This window comes from Sorex araneus, chromosome 8, assembly GCF_027595985.1.
Source record: "Sorex araneus isolate mSorAra2 chromosome 8, mSorAra2.pri, whole genome shotgun sequence".
NCBI classification, from domain to species: domain Eukaryota; kingdom Metazoa; phylum Chordata; class Mammalia; order Eulipotyphla; family Soricidae; genus Sorex; species Sorex araneus.
Genome location: NC_073309.1, coordinates 40200779 through 40215341, shown reverse-complemented (window position 1 = coordinate 40215341; position 14563 = coordinate 40200779). Strand labels below are relative to the sequence as shown.

Sequence of the window (14563 nt, the reverse complement as noted above, 5' to 3'; positions counted from 1 at the left end):
AGACTCTCTCCAAGACCTGCTGTTGGGGGAGAATATCTCTGGACCCCTTGTGTCCTTAGCTCAAGAAAGTCATCTCTTGGAAAACCAAGAGTTAAAGCTGGACAGTTGACCAATGGGACAGATCCCAAAGGTGGGTAGGGTGCACGGCACTGGTGGAAGATGCGTATATCTTAAGGGACCCAGTGGAATAAATACCGCCTCCCCCCAGACCCTCCCCATTATACCCCCAGGATTCTGCATGAGGTGCAGGGTGAGGTAAAGATTCCAAGACAGTTCCCGACCCCAAGGAGATTAACAAAGCCACACATGCTACTCTAGGGACCATGCCAGAGAGGAACCAAGGAACGGGTCAATATGTCCCTTCTGAGAAGAAAAAGGCGTGAGGGGGTGCAGGGGGCAGGATAAGGGGGATGGTGGAAGAAACCAGAACAGCTGCATCGAGATGACCATTGGGTCCTGAGAGGCAGGATGGGAGAAGAGCATTTTAGGAATAAGAAATAGCACAAGCAGGTGCTTGGAGGAGAGAAAAAGTAATAAGAGGGGCTGGAGTGATAGCACAGCAGGTAGGGCGTTTGCCTTGCACGCGGCCGACCTGAGTTCAATTCCCAGCATCCCATAGGGTCCCCTGAGCACCGCCAGGAGTAATTCCTGAGTGCAGAGCCAGGAGTAACCCCTGTGCATTGCCAGGTGTGATCCAAAAAGAAAAAAATGAGAATATATTTGGTTTGACTAAGAAGAAGCAAAAACTAGAAAGGCAGGTTGAAGCAGAGCCAGGAAATTCCTCAAAGCCAGGCTAAGGGTTTGGAGTGAGGTAAGCAGAGGGAAGAAAAGCCCACAGCTGGAGAGATAATACAAATAATAATAATAAAAAAAAAGTAGAAGGAAGACACAAAGCCTGCAGGAGCGTGGTGTGGCTGCTGCCCAGACCCTGGCGGGGCAGGTCCAACCAGCCTCCCCGGGCTCCGTCGGCAGCTGCTGCCCGGGGCAGGATGCCAGTTGAGAAATCCGAGGCAGAAGGGAACAGTCCACACCTCCTCCACCCAGAGCCCCGGGGGTGGGCGACAGGATCCTGGGTGAGTAAGTGGGGTGGGGACTCCATTTCTGCTCACATCCACCTCCCTGGGAATATAAGGGCAAGTGGGGCGGCCCCGCCTCAGAGCAACCCAACTTGACACCATGAAGATCCCAGTTCTCCCCGCTGTGGTCCTGCTCTCCCTCCTGGCCCTGCACTCGGCCCGGGGAGCTGCCCTGGGGAGTTCTGAGGTGAGCCTGGCCCGGGGTCCCGCTGTCTTCCTCCCGTCACCCGCTTTCCTCCTCATCCTCCCAACCTGACCTGTTCCTGGATAAAGACTCTTGATGTGGGTCTTCTCAGGGGTTGTGTGAGAAGCTGAGGAAGGAGAGGAAGGAGGAAGGAAGAGAACCGTTCCCAGGGACACGCACCTGGTGAAGGGCCAGGGGCAGGCTACACAGCTGCGCCGAGGGAGAAGATAGGGCTTGAAGTGGGTTGGGGGGTTGGTTCGGTGACCCCTTTGCTCCGTTTGTACCTCCTGGGAGTGGCTTCCAGGTGACGGGACCCTGCCCCCTCTCTAGGTCACAGCGGGGAAACCTTCATGCTGGTCTTCTGGGCTTGATCTATCCTTGTCTTCTGGGCTGGGGTTGGGGGTGTCGATGTTGGAAGCTTGAGGCTTCACAGACATAGTTGCTCGGGAGCCAAGTCAGGGATGCACATGAGCGGGAGGTCCTGGGGCCCACAGGAAACCCGGTAACTTGCAGGTGGTCTATTCTGCCCAACCGAGGTGGAGGGGGATATAGCCATGTGACTGGAGTTGGAAAAAAGTTTGGGAAAAATAGGATGCCTTGATTCCTTGATGAATTCTAACTCATGAAATATGCTTAACCCCAAAGCGAGAAACAAGTCAGCCCGACTGTTAAGGTTTCAATCTGGGGCTACACTGCCGGCGACCTTTGGGGTGAGGGAGAAGAGCCAAGGGACAGGTAGTTGGGCCACTAAAGCTGGGAGAGAGACAAGTTGGGTGTAACAGGGTTGTGTTGGGGGGCAGGTAGAGGTCTGATTGATAGGGGACGTTGGTAAAGTAACCGAGCCCCATCAGGCAAAGGTGGGTATACCCACCTCAGCAACTTGGCTCTCACCTGTGTGCTAATTCCACCCCGAGCTCTGGGGTCCAACGGGGGGTGGGTGTCTCAATAGTATTCTAGGTTTTCACGGGGGTATTTTTCACAGCAGCAGACAGGGCTGCTTCGTGTTTTCAAGGGGGAATCTGTGGCCTTTCTCTGTAGACTTGGCCTTTCCTTCTCTTGCACACAACCCACCCCGCTGGTCCCCTTCTTCACGGGCATGTCTGTCACCCCTAGGGGTTGCTGGCCCAGGGCAGACGAGCTAGTGGAGAAGAGCTATACTTGTGGGGGCTGGCCTGGGGTGGAAAGTGGTGGTGGTGGTTACAGAAGGCAGGGAGAGATGTCTGCCCTTGGTGATTGTGGCATTCTCTCCCTTTCCAGGAGGTCAACACGGTCAGCAACTATGCCTCAGGCCCCGAGGTAAGTGTCCCATACCCGCACTCCAGCCCTGGCTCTGTCTTCTCCTCTTCCTTCTCCTCAATGATTTTCTTAACTTCCTGCCTCTTTGCCTAGGCCTATAACGCTCAGTTCCTGAACATTGATAAGTTGCGAACTGTAAGTACCTTTTTTCCAGCACTGCCCTCAGAAATAGCCATAGTAACAAGGAGATGGATGCCTTTGAGATAGAGTTTGACCGGAGTTGGAAAAAAGTTCGGGAGAAATAGGATGCCTTGATTCCTTGATGAATTCTAACTCATGAAACATGCTTAATCCCAAAGCGAGAAACAAGTCAGCCCGTCTATTAAGGTTCTGCCCTGTGCCTACAGCTGTTCCCAGGGGCCGGGCCATGGCTCTGACCTCCCTGGAACTGACCCTCTTCTGCTCACTTCCCCCCTCTGCAGGCCTTTAAGACTGACGAATTCCTGAACTGGCACGCCCTCTTTGAGGTGAGAACTCTCTCAGCCCTTCTTCCCCTGGGTTCTCAGCAGTCCTTGCAGCGACATGTTCTAGCCCTTTACACTCATTCCCAAGATTCTGAGGAAGAAACTGCCCAGCCAAGTTGCTGTGCAAAGTTCCACCAACTGAAGAGAGTTTCTTCGGCAGGTTGTCTTGGCCAAATGGCAGTGGGCCAGCAGGGCCACAAAGATGGTTCTGGAAAAGGAAGTACTTAGCTCCCTAGAACCTTATCACCCTCAGAACTGAGGTCCCAAGTTGGGGGTTGAGTCAGACTTTGAAGGCAAACAGGCAGTGCCAGGATTGGAATGAACTGTCTGCATGGTGTGCCTGTGCAGTAACGGGCCAGGCTCTTCTCTGTGCTCAGTGGCCCGTTTCCTCATCTGTGTGGTGGGGATGATGACTATTCCCGCCTGAAGACGTTGCTTTGGTGAAGACCAAATGAAATCATGTCCGAGAAGTGGTTAAGGTGATTAGACACAGATTGCGGGCTGTGGAAATCCTGATTCTGACTAAAGGGGAAACCGGAAATGGCGGGCCGCCACGGAGAGCTCATTAAGCCAGCACTTCCGGCGTCCTTGTAACACTTCACTTTCTTCCTTCCACTCTAGTCTATCAAAAGGAAACTTCCTTTCCTCAACTGGGATGCCTTCCCCAAGGTAAGAGGAGGAGGGAGGGCGTTAGGAGCGGGGGCGGGGGGCTGAGGAGAGCCTCGGAGACTCTGGGTGGAGGGAGGAAGGTTGGTCTCACCAAAGCAAAGGACAGACCCCTACTGTTCCCTGAGAGGGAAAGGGAATGAGGCTTGGGCCACCCCACAGCAGCGCCCACCCCGGGTTTTCCTGTGGAGGACTCCAGCTCCTTGCTCTGAGAACCCCAAACTTACCAGAGCTGCTTTCTCCCCAGTTGAAAGGGCTGAGGAGCGCCGAGCCTGACTCTCAGTGATCATGCCCCCCTCCGAGATGCATCTCTGCTGACCCGGCTGCAGGAAGGCGCGGTGTGGCTCCGAAGGTCACCCTGAAACCCTCCACTCCAGAATCAGTAACGCCAATAAAATGTTTTCCAACCAAATGGCTCTGTGCCTGTACCTCTGTCCTTGGCCCACTGGGCTCTGCGAAGAATCTCAGATGAGCTCCAAGGCTCATTGGCCTTGAATTTGAGGCGTAAGCCAGGAGCTAGGGGCAGCCAGGGGAGGACATACTCAGATGGCAAGAGACCCCGGGGGTGCCAGCTCTCGGAGAAGCAGGCCATGATGAGCGGCTCGTCAGATGTCCAAAGAATCAAACCTGCTCCCAGATCTGCTGGTATCGCTCCACACCCAGCCCCATACTTCTGAGACCCTGAGGCTTCTAGTAGTGGCCATTTGGCACATCATAGAACTCTCTGGAATCCAAGGTTCAGGCAGACCCAGTTTCAAGAGTATGAGTCTGTCTGAAATCCTGCTCTGGAAATTAGGTGGGTTTGAATTGAAGAATGGTGGTTCCGTTTTGGATTCACTCGGTCTCCATTACTTTAGCTGTGAAATGCGTGTGGAAAGAAATGAGAATAATAATGACCAGGTTGTGGTGCTGTTACAAAAGTGGAATGAGGGAAGATCTGGGCCGGGCACACAGCAGGTCCCCAGTGGCCTGTTCACCACGCTGTCCCTTCAAGTTCTGGGGTGGGTTCCATCCCAGCTCCTGCAAATGGACCTGTGTGGATGGAATCTCCGGGTACCTACACTGCATGCTGAAAATGCTGGAAGAGTTAGGATTATTTCTGCATTCTCTGGAAAAAGAAAAGGGGAGGGAGAATCCAAAAACAATGGCCCTGTAACTGGCTGAAATCTAAGACGAGGAGATCTCCACATTGGGGTGAGGGCGGCCCCTGGTGAGTTCTGTGCACTGGTATAGCAATATTGCATCATGGTCTGGTTAAACAATAGAATTTGCAAACCTGAGGGCTACGGAGGGGAAATGCAGACGAACATGAGGTAAGCAGACAAACTGATTTCGTATTTGTTTGACAGTTCCAAGAAGTCTCCAGCAGGAAGAATGAAGATTCAGGGAAGCAACTAGATGCCAAAGCTTAAAGAATGTCCTACACAAATAAAAAGATAAATTGTGAGGCAGGGACAAGGCAAAGGGGTTTGGAGTGGGGGCAGTAAATTGTGGGGCTCTGTGCTGGAAGATAAGGGCATTTCGGTGTGTTTGTTTATATAGTCACAACCTCTCCAGGTTCCAGTGATAAGGACGTTCTTTTCCTGGTGGAGGGAGGGCACCTTTCCGAAGGGAAATGTTATGACCTTCTTTAGGTACAAAGAGGAGGTCAGCGCGCCCTGCCTGCTTTTTCTCAAGAGCCTTCAGCTCAGGATAATCAATATGCCCCAGCAGCATATCTGGGGTGGCATGTTATAACCTCTTTAACTTGGTTCCCAGTTCCATTACAGCCTAGATGAGTAAGACATACACAAGTTGCTTTATATCCTTCCTCTGGTTAAGTTACAATCACACCCACACACCCATCAAAGAGCAGCAACTTGTAAACAGTATCATTAACAGAAAGGAAAAAAAAAAGTCAAATGTCACAATAGAGCACACTCTGGCAAAGATTGACGAGTCATGAATTGGGCAATAGGAAATGGAGCAGAGGCAGAAGGGAGGAAGTCTCACAGGACTTGTACTGAGAGGCTAGGTGAGAGGGAGGTGAGTTTATAGCCAAGTCAAGAGTATCTTCAGGATAAAACAGTATCTCCAAGTGTGACCCCGGGGAATCACTGGCAGCAGCAGAAATACTTCAGGGAAACTTATAAGAAGCACATTCTTGGGGCCCAGACGGCCAGTGAGGCCAGCAACCTGTTTTTCCATGAGTCCTCCAAGGATTTGAACACAACACGGCTTGAGAATGAAAGAGAGAAAGAGAGGGGAGAAAGAGAGAGAAAGAGAGAGGATAAGAGACAGAGGAGAGAGGAGAGAGAGAAAAAGAGAGAGAGGAGAGAAGAGAGAGAGAAGAGAGAGAAGAGAGAGAGGAGAGAGAGAGAAAGAGAGAGAAGAGAGAGAAGAGAGAGAGGAGAGAGAGAGAGAAAGAGAGAGAGAGTGAGAGAGTGCTCAGTGCATTGCTGAGTGTGGCCCCAGCCAGGAGTAGACCTTGAGCACTGAGTGTAGCCCCAAACCAGTAACAACAAAGCACCCCAAAGCTGAGAAAAAAGAAAGTCAAAGACTGGTAAATGCAAATTCCAGTGAGCTGTACCATTTAGGGACAACCTTCATAAGAGTAAGCAGGGGTATCCTGTGTGGCTGGGCTGGAGCGATAGCACAGCGGGTAGGGCATTTACCTTGCATGCAGCCGACCCGGGTTTGATTCCTCCGTCCCTCTCGGAGACCCTGGAAAGTTACGGAGACTATCTTGTCCGCTCTATAGAGCCTAGCAAGCTACTCGTGGTGTATTCGATATAACAAAAGCAGTAACAACAGGTCTCACAATAGAGACATTACTGGTGCCTGCTTGAGCAAATCGATAAGCAACGGGATGACAGTGATACAGTAATCCCCGTGGCTGCATGTGTGACAGCGACTTCTATTATTATTGTATGAGTTTTGCCTTATATATTTTATAGGGGGAGAAGGACCTTTTTCTTTCACCCTTAGAGCTCTCCAGTGTGTCTCCATAACAAAACACAGATCAACTAAGAAAAGCATACCGATTTCTAATTTAATTTAATTTTTTTTTAGTCTTTGGGCCACACTCAGCAGTGCTTACACTAACTCCTGGCTCTATGCTCAGGGCTCACTCTTGATGGGTCTCAGGGGACCTTACACAGTGCTGACAATTGGGCTCAGATTGACTACTTGCCTTGTACTATCTCTCCAGCCCCTGTGAATTAAAAATTTTTTTCAATTGAATCACAGTGAGACACACAGTTACAAAGTTGTTCATGATTGCATTTCAATCATGTAAAGTTCCAATGCCCTTCACCAGTGAACATTTCCCACCACCAGTGTCCCCAGTTTCCATCCCACCCTTTCATCCCTGCTTGCCTCTGTGGCAGGCACTTTTCTTCTTCTTCTTCTTCTCTCTCTCTCTCTCTCTCTCTCAGACCATATGAATTTATTCATTATGAATTTATTGACATGACATGGAAAATTCCGAAAGAAATGAGACCTGTGGATATGGTCAAAGCCTCGTGTTTGGGTGGGGTCTGTCAAAGAGTAGAAAGTTGCAAGGAAGAGAATAGGCTGAGAGGTGTGAGTCCCATGCAATGATCGGGAGAAAGTCAACAATGTCTGTCTACTCAGATTCTTCAGATTCTTCCAGGGCATCTGTTCGAGAGATAAGAGTAGGCACTTCTCACTCGAGGGTCTGGAGACCTGCTTCCAGAGAGGGCTCAAGTCTGCCTTCTCTGCCCTTCTCCTGAATCCCTGCAGCTTGAGGTATTTCATTCTCCAAATCACTGTATTCTGGGTAGTGTGTCCTGCATGTCTGTGAGTATATACATATACACTCAGGTACAGGGGCTGGAGCGATAGCACAGTGGGTAGGGCATTTGCCTTGCACATGCCTGACCCAGGTTCAATTCCTCCATTTCCTCGGAGAGCCCGGCAAGCTACTGAGAGTATCCCGCCCACACGGCAGAGCCTGGCAAGCTACCCATGGCATATTCAATATGCCAAAAACAGTAACAAGTCTCACAATGGAGATGTTACTGGTGCCCGCTTGAGCAAATCGATGAACAATGGGACGACGGTGCTACAGTGCTACTTAGGTGCAGAAGAGTCCCCAGTGGCATAGTATTAAAACAGGAAATGGTGAGTACTTTGGAAGTTCTGAGGGAATATAGAATAAAGAAACCACTGGAGTCTGGAGAAATCTGAAGAAGACAGAGAAGTCTACACAGGCATCAGTAAAGGAGTGGGCAGTGGTTTCAGCCTTTTAACCCGTGCCAGGGTGAAAATAGGAGACATCTCAAGGACCTCTAAGGTGGAAATGAAATCCATGATTTTCAATAAAAATATTTATACAGGATCCATAGGATTCACACAGGATTGGAGCGCCAACCTCACACGGTGATGAGATCAAAACCCCAGTATCCCATATGCACCAAGGGTGATCCTGGCTTTTCTGCTGTCTGTCATCCTTGGCACCACAAATGGCTTCCGGTCACACCACAACGAGATGTGAGAAAACAACACCAAAAGTTGTACCACAGTAGGGGTAAAAAAAGGAGGCAAGTGCCACAGCCGGGAAATGACAGCCCTGGTGCTCCCTGTGTGGGAGCACGGGGAGAACCACAAGAGCTCCAGGCTCACCACAGTCATAGGTGCGGGCCTCAGCGTGATGCAGGAAACATGCATTGTTGTATGAAACATCTGCAGAATTGTCCTAGTACCTTTCTGGCAAGATCTATGGAAAAGATGTTAGACAAATGATCCAGACTTTCATCACAGTGCTCTTAGATAATTGAAAAATTAAGGTTTTTCAACATGGGATTGAATGAATTGAAAATGATGTTAAACTGTATGATTTGTCTGTACAGATCTAAGCTTCTTTCGACTAAAACCCACAGCGAACGGGTGTATTGCATCTCATTGTGAGTAAAGTGAAAAATATTTGCTTTTCTCTTCTTTGTACTTCAGTATGTTTTTGATATTTCATGGCACAATGTTGGTTTGCATAAACACTCCAGATAGAAAGTGTTTCCTCTCTGTAATAGGGTTTACCCCTAATGCAGACAGGAAAACCAGCTGTGGGACCCCCCAAAGCCCTCTTCTGGGGAAAGAGTCAAGGGAAATTGGTCTAAATGGCAGGAGCAGGTATTTAACAGGTGCTATTTCTGTAACACTGTAACACTGTTGTCCCATTGTTCAACGATTTGCTGGAGTGGGCACCAGTAACGTCTCCATTGTGAGACTTATTACTGTTTTTGGCATATCAAATAAGCCACGGGTAGCTTGCCAGGCTGTGCCGCACGGGCAAGATACTCTGGGTAGCTTGCCGGGCTCTCTGAAAGGGGTGGAGGAACCAAACCTGTGTCGGCCGCGTGCAAGGTAAACGCCCTACCCGCTGTGCTATCGCTCCATCCCAAGGTGCTATTTCAAGTACCTTAAATCTCAGGAGGAACTTAGTGGCAGGCCAGCTCAAGGAAAGACTGGAAATCATCTCTACCTATGGCAAAGGAGGAATCTGGAAACCTGCAATAACTGACTCAGCCTAAACCCTTCTCTCAGTGGCAAGAAAAAATTGGGAACCAGGATCTCTCCCAGCCCTGAAGAAGGGACAAGATGGCCTCCTTTCCGCCAGGACACTCCTACGAAAGGCAAGAAACCTGAGGCCACATTCAGTTCAAGCTAAGGGCTCGAGGCTACCTCCAGTTCATCGTGGGACCTGATCTTCACATCTTATGGCCAAGCCTGGATAACTCTCATGTGCCAGATAAAAAGATCAATGCCATTATTGGTGTGCCTCCTGTCTTTAGCCAACCTCCAGGACTTCTCAGTAAACAGTGGGGTACCCAAAATGGAGACTTCTCCAATCTTGCTGTGGTTATGCAAAAGAACAAGTCAGGTTTGTTAAATCATCTGGCAAATTTAAAGTGAAGGTTTAGAGAAAACCATGAGAGAAAAAAAAGTAATAAAAAAAACTCATGTTTCTGTTACTTGCTTTTTGTAATAATCAGATTCCAATTCCACATAGGTGACTGGATAAATGTATTCTAATAGTCTTGACTTAAAAAGTACCCCCTTTGGGTAATTCAGATAAAACTTGGTTTACTAAGTAAGCAGTCTAGTCTTCAAAGAAACTCAAAGTTTTACATGCTGTCACTAGTCCGACAAGGATAGTTGAAGTCAGAGGCTTACCAAGGAGAATGTCAAGAAAAAGAAAGACTTGCTCTTGAACCTACTAATAAATAGGCCAAGGGACTTCCAAGTGGACATCTAAACTGGTTCTAAGTATTCATCCTTAGTTCTATGAACACATATAGTCATTTGGAGAGAACAAGGATTTTAGTAGCTCTTAATTCTTGTTCCATTATGGGATTAATACCCTAGGCAGAGAATATTTCCTCTAAATTAGAATACTCTGCAGAAGAGGAATAATGGGCATTGGAACAAGGTTTTTAAAAAGGAAATTGATGGTATGAGGGAATACAAGAAGCTTCCCATCTGGGAAGAGAGGCTTTAATCACATTAGTGAAAAGCATCTTCCACAAAATGGACAGAACAGGACAGTAGAAGTGACTCAGAACTGTGCTCTCTATGTCATTGATGAACCTGGTGGTACTCTTGGGCCTCCTCTCCTAACACCACCTGCTCATCAAGGAACTTGTCCAGGGGAGGATTGGCAGCTTGACTTCATGCAAATGATCAAATGCTCAAATGTTCAAGGCATACATATCTATTGGTTCTTATTGATAGCTTCAGTGGGTGGGCAGAAGTGTTTCCAACCTGTACTGAGAAAACCAGAGAAGTAGCTTGTGTTTCTGTGTTCATTAGAAAGGTCTGGAAAGGTCTGGACACAGGGGATCATTTTCTACCAACCAAACCTATGGGTGAAGGAGTTATTCCTTTCCATCTTTATGACAGAAGTGGGTATGGCATATTGTTGCTTGGGTTTCTGTTGCTCTAACTTTTGTGTTTTCTAAGACAGCAAACTACTCTGTCCTTACTGGGTCAGAAAGGACCTTCTACTCCGCCAGGGTCTAATCATTCCAAGTGACATCCCTCAGTCTAATTGATCTGATCTTTGCAGATGTTGATAATTTCAGGAACCCAATCTATTCCTTGCCTGGGGACCATTAAAAACTAAGGTAGCATGAAATTTCACCCCTTGTTGCAGGCAGAGTTAGCGCCCCTTTGTCAGCATGAAGCAGCTCCAGATTCGACCATTTCCCCCTTAAAGATTTAAGGTGGTGAAATCTCTAGGGGAGAAATATATGTAGGGAGGAAATATATGTAGGCAGGCAGACAGGGAAGGGCCCCGTGGGAAGAAAACTACCAGAATTTACAATGCAATTCCTGGGAAGTAAAAGCCCTAAAATTGAACAAGACCGGAGATAAGAACTTTAGCACCAGACCCTGAGGAGATTGGACTGGTTCCCATGAAAGAAAACTGCCGAATACCCTCAGACCCCTCCCTTAATCCAATTAGCTTTAGCAATTCAGCCCGGAGAAGACTCTAGAACATTCTAGACCAAGACATCCTTCGAAGAAACCCTATAAAAGCCACCTTGAACAAAGGAAGGGTGCACATATGATGCCCAAGCCCATGTGATGCTTGCGCCCACGTGGCCGAGCACATGTGGCACTGTATCTCCCCTTTTGAGATGCGTGCTTTCATGCTCTCATGTCTAATGCTGGGATGTGTATAGGGAATCTTCCCACCCTTGGAGAAGTCGGGTCCTTTCTTGAGCACATTATTCTCCACTCTTTCCCACTTTCTCTTCTTCCTTCCCTTCAAATAAAGCCTACAAATAAAATCTGTTTTACTTCACTGTTTGTCCACTCCTGAAATTCTTTTCTGGGAGGCGAGACAAGAATCCAGTAGCTCTGGGTCCCAGGTGGCAGAGGCGGATCGGGAGAAAGTGACCGTCTTTCTCCTCCCCGCTTCATACCAGCCACCCCCGTGGGGCCCACCGACATCAAACGAAGAATGTGAGCCCCAGCTAGCACAGAGCTTGACGTGTCGGAGCGGAAGCCTCGGTGAGCTCCACAGCTGCCGGGTGGGACTGGCAAGCTGAGGGGTGACTGTTCCCACACCGCAGCTAAGAATGTGTGAATGTCACTGCCAGACCTGGAGGCTAGAACATCAGCGGCAGCCTCAAAAGAGATTATATCTGTAGCAATATTTGTCGGTGAAAAAGCATGAAGAGACTCCATCCCACCTTCCCACACGTATTTCTCCCACTTTCTCACACCCCCTTGGCTCTTTTCCTGCCTCTTGACCTGAGGAGAGGTGCCAAGCCTGCTGTGTTTGCAGTGTCAGATGGCGGAGGACGAAAGAGCAAATAACAGGCCCTCTGAGAAGCCTCCAGCACTTATCCTGCCCAAGGCCTCTTCTTGTGCTGGAGAAAAGCCAGCTCCCGGCTCTGAGAAGATTCCTCAGGTTTATCAGACTCTTCCTCCCACTGAGCCACTTCCCACCATTTCCTTCGGGCTGACATTCCCTCCAGTCCGCTACCAACAGCCAACCGCAGTGTGAAAGAAGATGACTTGTGGAGGGAGAAGTAGGGAGTAAGTAAGTCCTCAGGTTGCTAGCACCTGAATAAACCTGTTTTTCTGGCACCAAGGTTTGTCTCCAAGCAGCGAGCATCTGACCCTGTTCCATTGTTGCTTGGCTCCCTGACCCAGGAGCACTGCATGTTAAGCAGATATTAAGATTATTTTTGTGTGTGAACTGGCAGCAATGCCTGTGACTTGTCACTGATCTGTAGAGACCGGCAGTTGAAAACCACTGCTCAGATAGAAGAAACTGAGCAAAAGTACCACGTGAGCCAGGCAATTCAGAGGACTCAAAGTTTTGCTTTGGGAATGGTGAACAGGGCAATGAAGAAGCCATTTTACACACACACACACACACATATGTGTATAATATATATGTAAAATGGGACTGGAGTGATAACACAGCTGGTAGGGCATTCGCCTTTCACTCGGCTGACCCAGGTTCTATTTCTCCGACCCTTTCGGAGAGCCCGGCAAGCTACCAAGAGTATCGCACCCGCACTGAGCCTGGCAAGCTACCCGTGGCATATTGGATATGCCAAAAACAGTAACAATAAGTCTCACAATGAGAGACGTTACTGGTGCCCGCTCGAACAAATCGATGAGCAATGGGATGACAGTGACAGTGATATGTAAAATGAACAAAACAAAGGAAAGGGCAGAATCATGTGAATAGTGAAGGAGACAGCCTCAATTTCCCCTGACAATGAGAGAGAAAGTCACAATTTTGTTTTGCTAGATGCCTCATCTCTCTCCACATCCACATACTTCATCTCCAAGGCCCTGTCTTTTTTTTTTTTTTTTGGCTTTTTGGGTCACACCTGGCGATGCACAGGGGTTACTCCTGGCTCTGCACTCAGGAATTACCCCTGGCCATGCTCAGGGGACCATATGGGATGCTGGGATTCGAACCCGGGTCGGCCGCATGCAAGGCAAATGCCCTACCCGCTGTACTATTGCTCCAGCCCCTCCAAGGCCCTGTCTTAACATTTTAGGAATTCCCCAGGACCATAAAATTCTGCCCTGGAGCTTAAGCTCCCAGGGAACCCACAAATAGCTACAAAGACAAACCAGTAACTTCCTTGCATCAATTAACGCTTGTCAATTGATAAGAAATGTAAAGATCCCAATTTCCACCTAAAAGGGACTGCAGGAAGAGCTTTTCCCTGTAATTTCCTTGGATCCTCTGGAACTTTTGCCAATTGATAAGAAATTCAATTGACCAGAGTCTTTAAAAGAGGTTACATCTGAGTGTCCAAGAACAGAGGAATGGATAAAGATACCATGGCACATCTACACAATGGAATACTATGAAGCTGTCAGGAAAAATGAAGTCATGAAATTTGCCTATAAATGGATGGACATGGAGAGTATCGTGCTGAGTGAAATGAGTCAAAAGGAGAGGGACAGATATAAAATGACTGCATTCATTTGTGATATATATATATATGTATATATATACATATATTAGAGTAATATCCATGGCCAGGGAAAACTGGTATTAGGAGGCATTAGGAGGACCGGTCAATGGTTGGATCTAACCACAAATGTGGTAAGATAGAGAAGAGACCAGTATGACAATAATAGCTGGGAATGATCACACTGGACAAGATCTGAGGGTTAAAAATAGGTAAGGGATAGTCTTGATAACCTTTCACTATCAATATTACAAACCACAGTGCCCAAAAGGAAAGAGAGAGAGAGAAAGAGAGAGAGAGAGAGAGAGAGAGAGAGAGAGAGAGAGAGAGAGAAGAAAAGCACCTGCTATAGAGGCAGGCAGGGGAGGGGTGGGTGATGGGAGGGAATGACAAATGGTGCTGGGAAATATAAACTGGTGGGGGTATGTTGGAATACTGTATGACTGAAATCCAATCATAAACAACTTTGTAATGGTCTATCTCACAATGATTCAATTAAAAAGTTTAAAAAAGGAAATATTAGAAAATACCATTTACCTCTCTTAGCACATAATCTCAAATGATCAATAGTATTTTGAAAATCATGTATTTGAAATAATAAAAATATATTTCAACCTCAAATAAGTAAATAAATAAATAAATAAATAAATAAAAGGGGTTACACAAAACTCCCTTTTAACTTAGTCCTATACTAAGTTCCTACCCACTTGGGGAGCTCCTTTTCTTTTCTCTTTTGCTTTCCTATAAACTTTTCTTCTTTCCAACTCTGAGCATCTTTATTATTCAATATGTTCATCCTTGAAAATATTGGTACACATTTATGCTCTTACATGTTTACAAAGTCTCAAGTAAAACTCAATAAGTAAATTATCACCTCTGTAGAACCACATATTTCCTTGTGTATGGGTTGGAGCGATAGCACAG

At 47.7% G+C, this 14563-nt stretch overlaps 1 protein-coding gene across 1 annotated transcript; it reads left to right on the top strand.

Annotated features, from left to right (window-relative positions):
- The first annotated feature begins 1168 nt into the window (after nt 1-1168).
- KRTDAP (keratinocyte differentiation associated protein) lies at nt 1169-4071 on the top strand. Its single transcript, XM_055145005.1, has 6 exons — nt 1169-1263; nt 2518-2556; nt 2650-2691; nt 2979-3023; nt 3642-3689; nt 3934-4071. The coding sequence occupies exons 1-6, from the start codon at nt 1177-1179 to the stop codon at nt 3970-3972; spliced, it is 300 nt and encodes a 99-aa protein (XP_055000980.1). The 5' UTR covers nt 1169-1176; the 3' UTR covers nt 3973-4071.
- The last annotated feature ends 10492 nt before the right edge of the window (nt 4072-14563 follow it).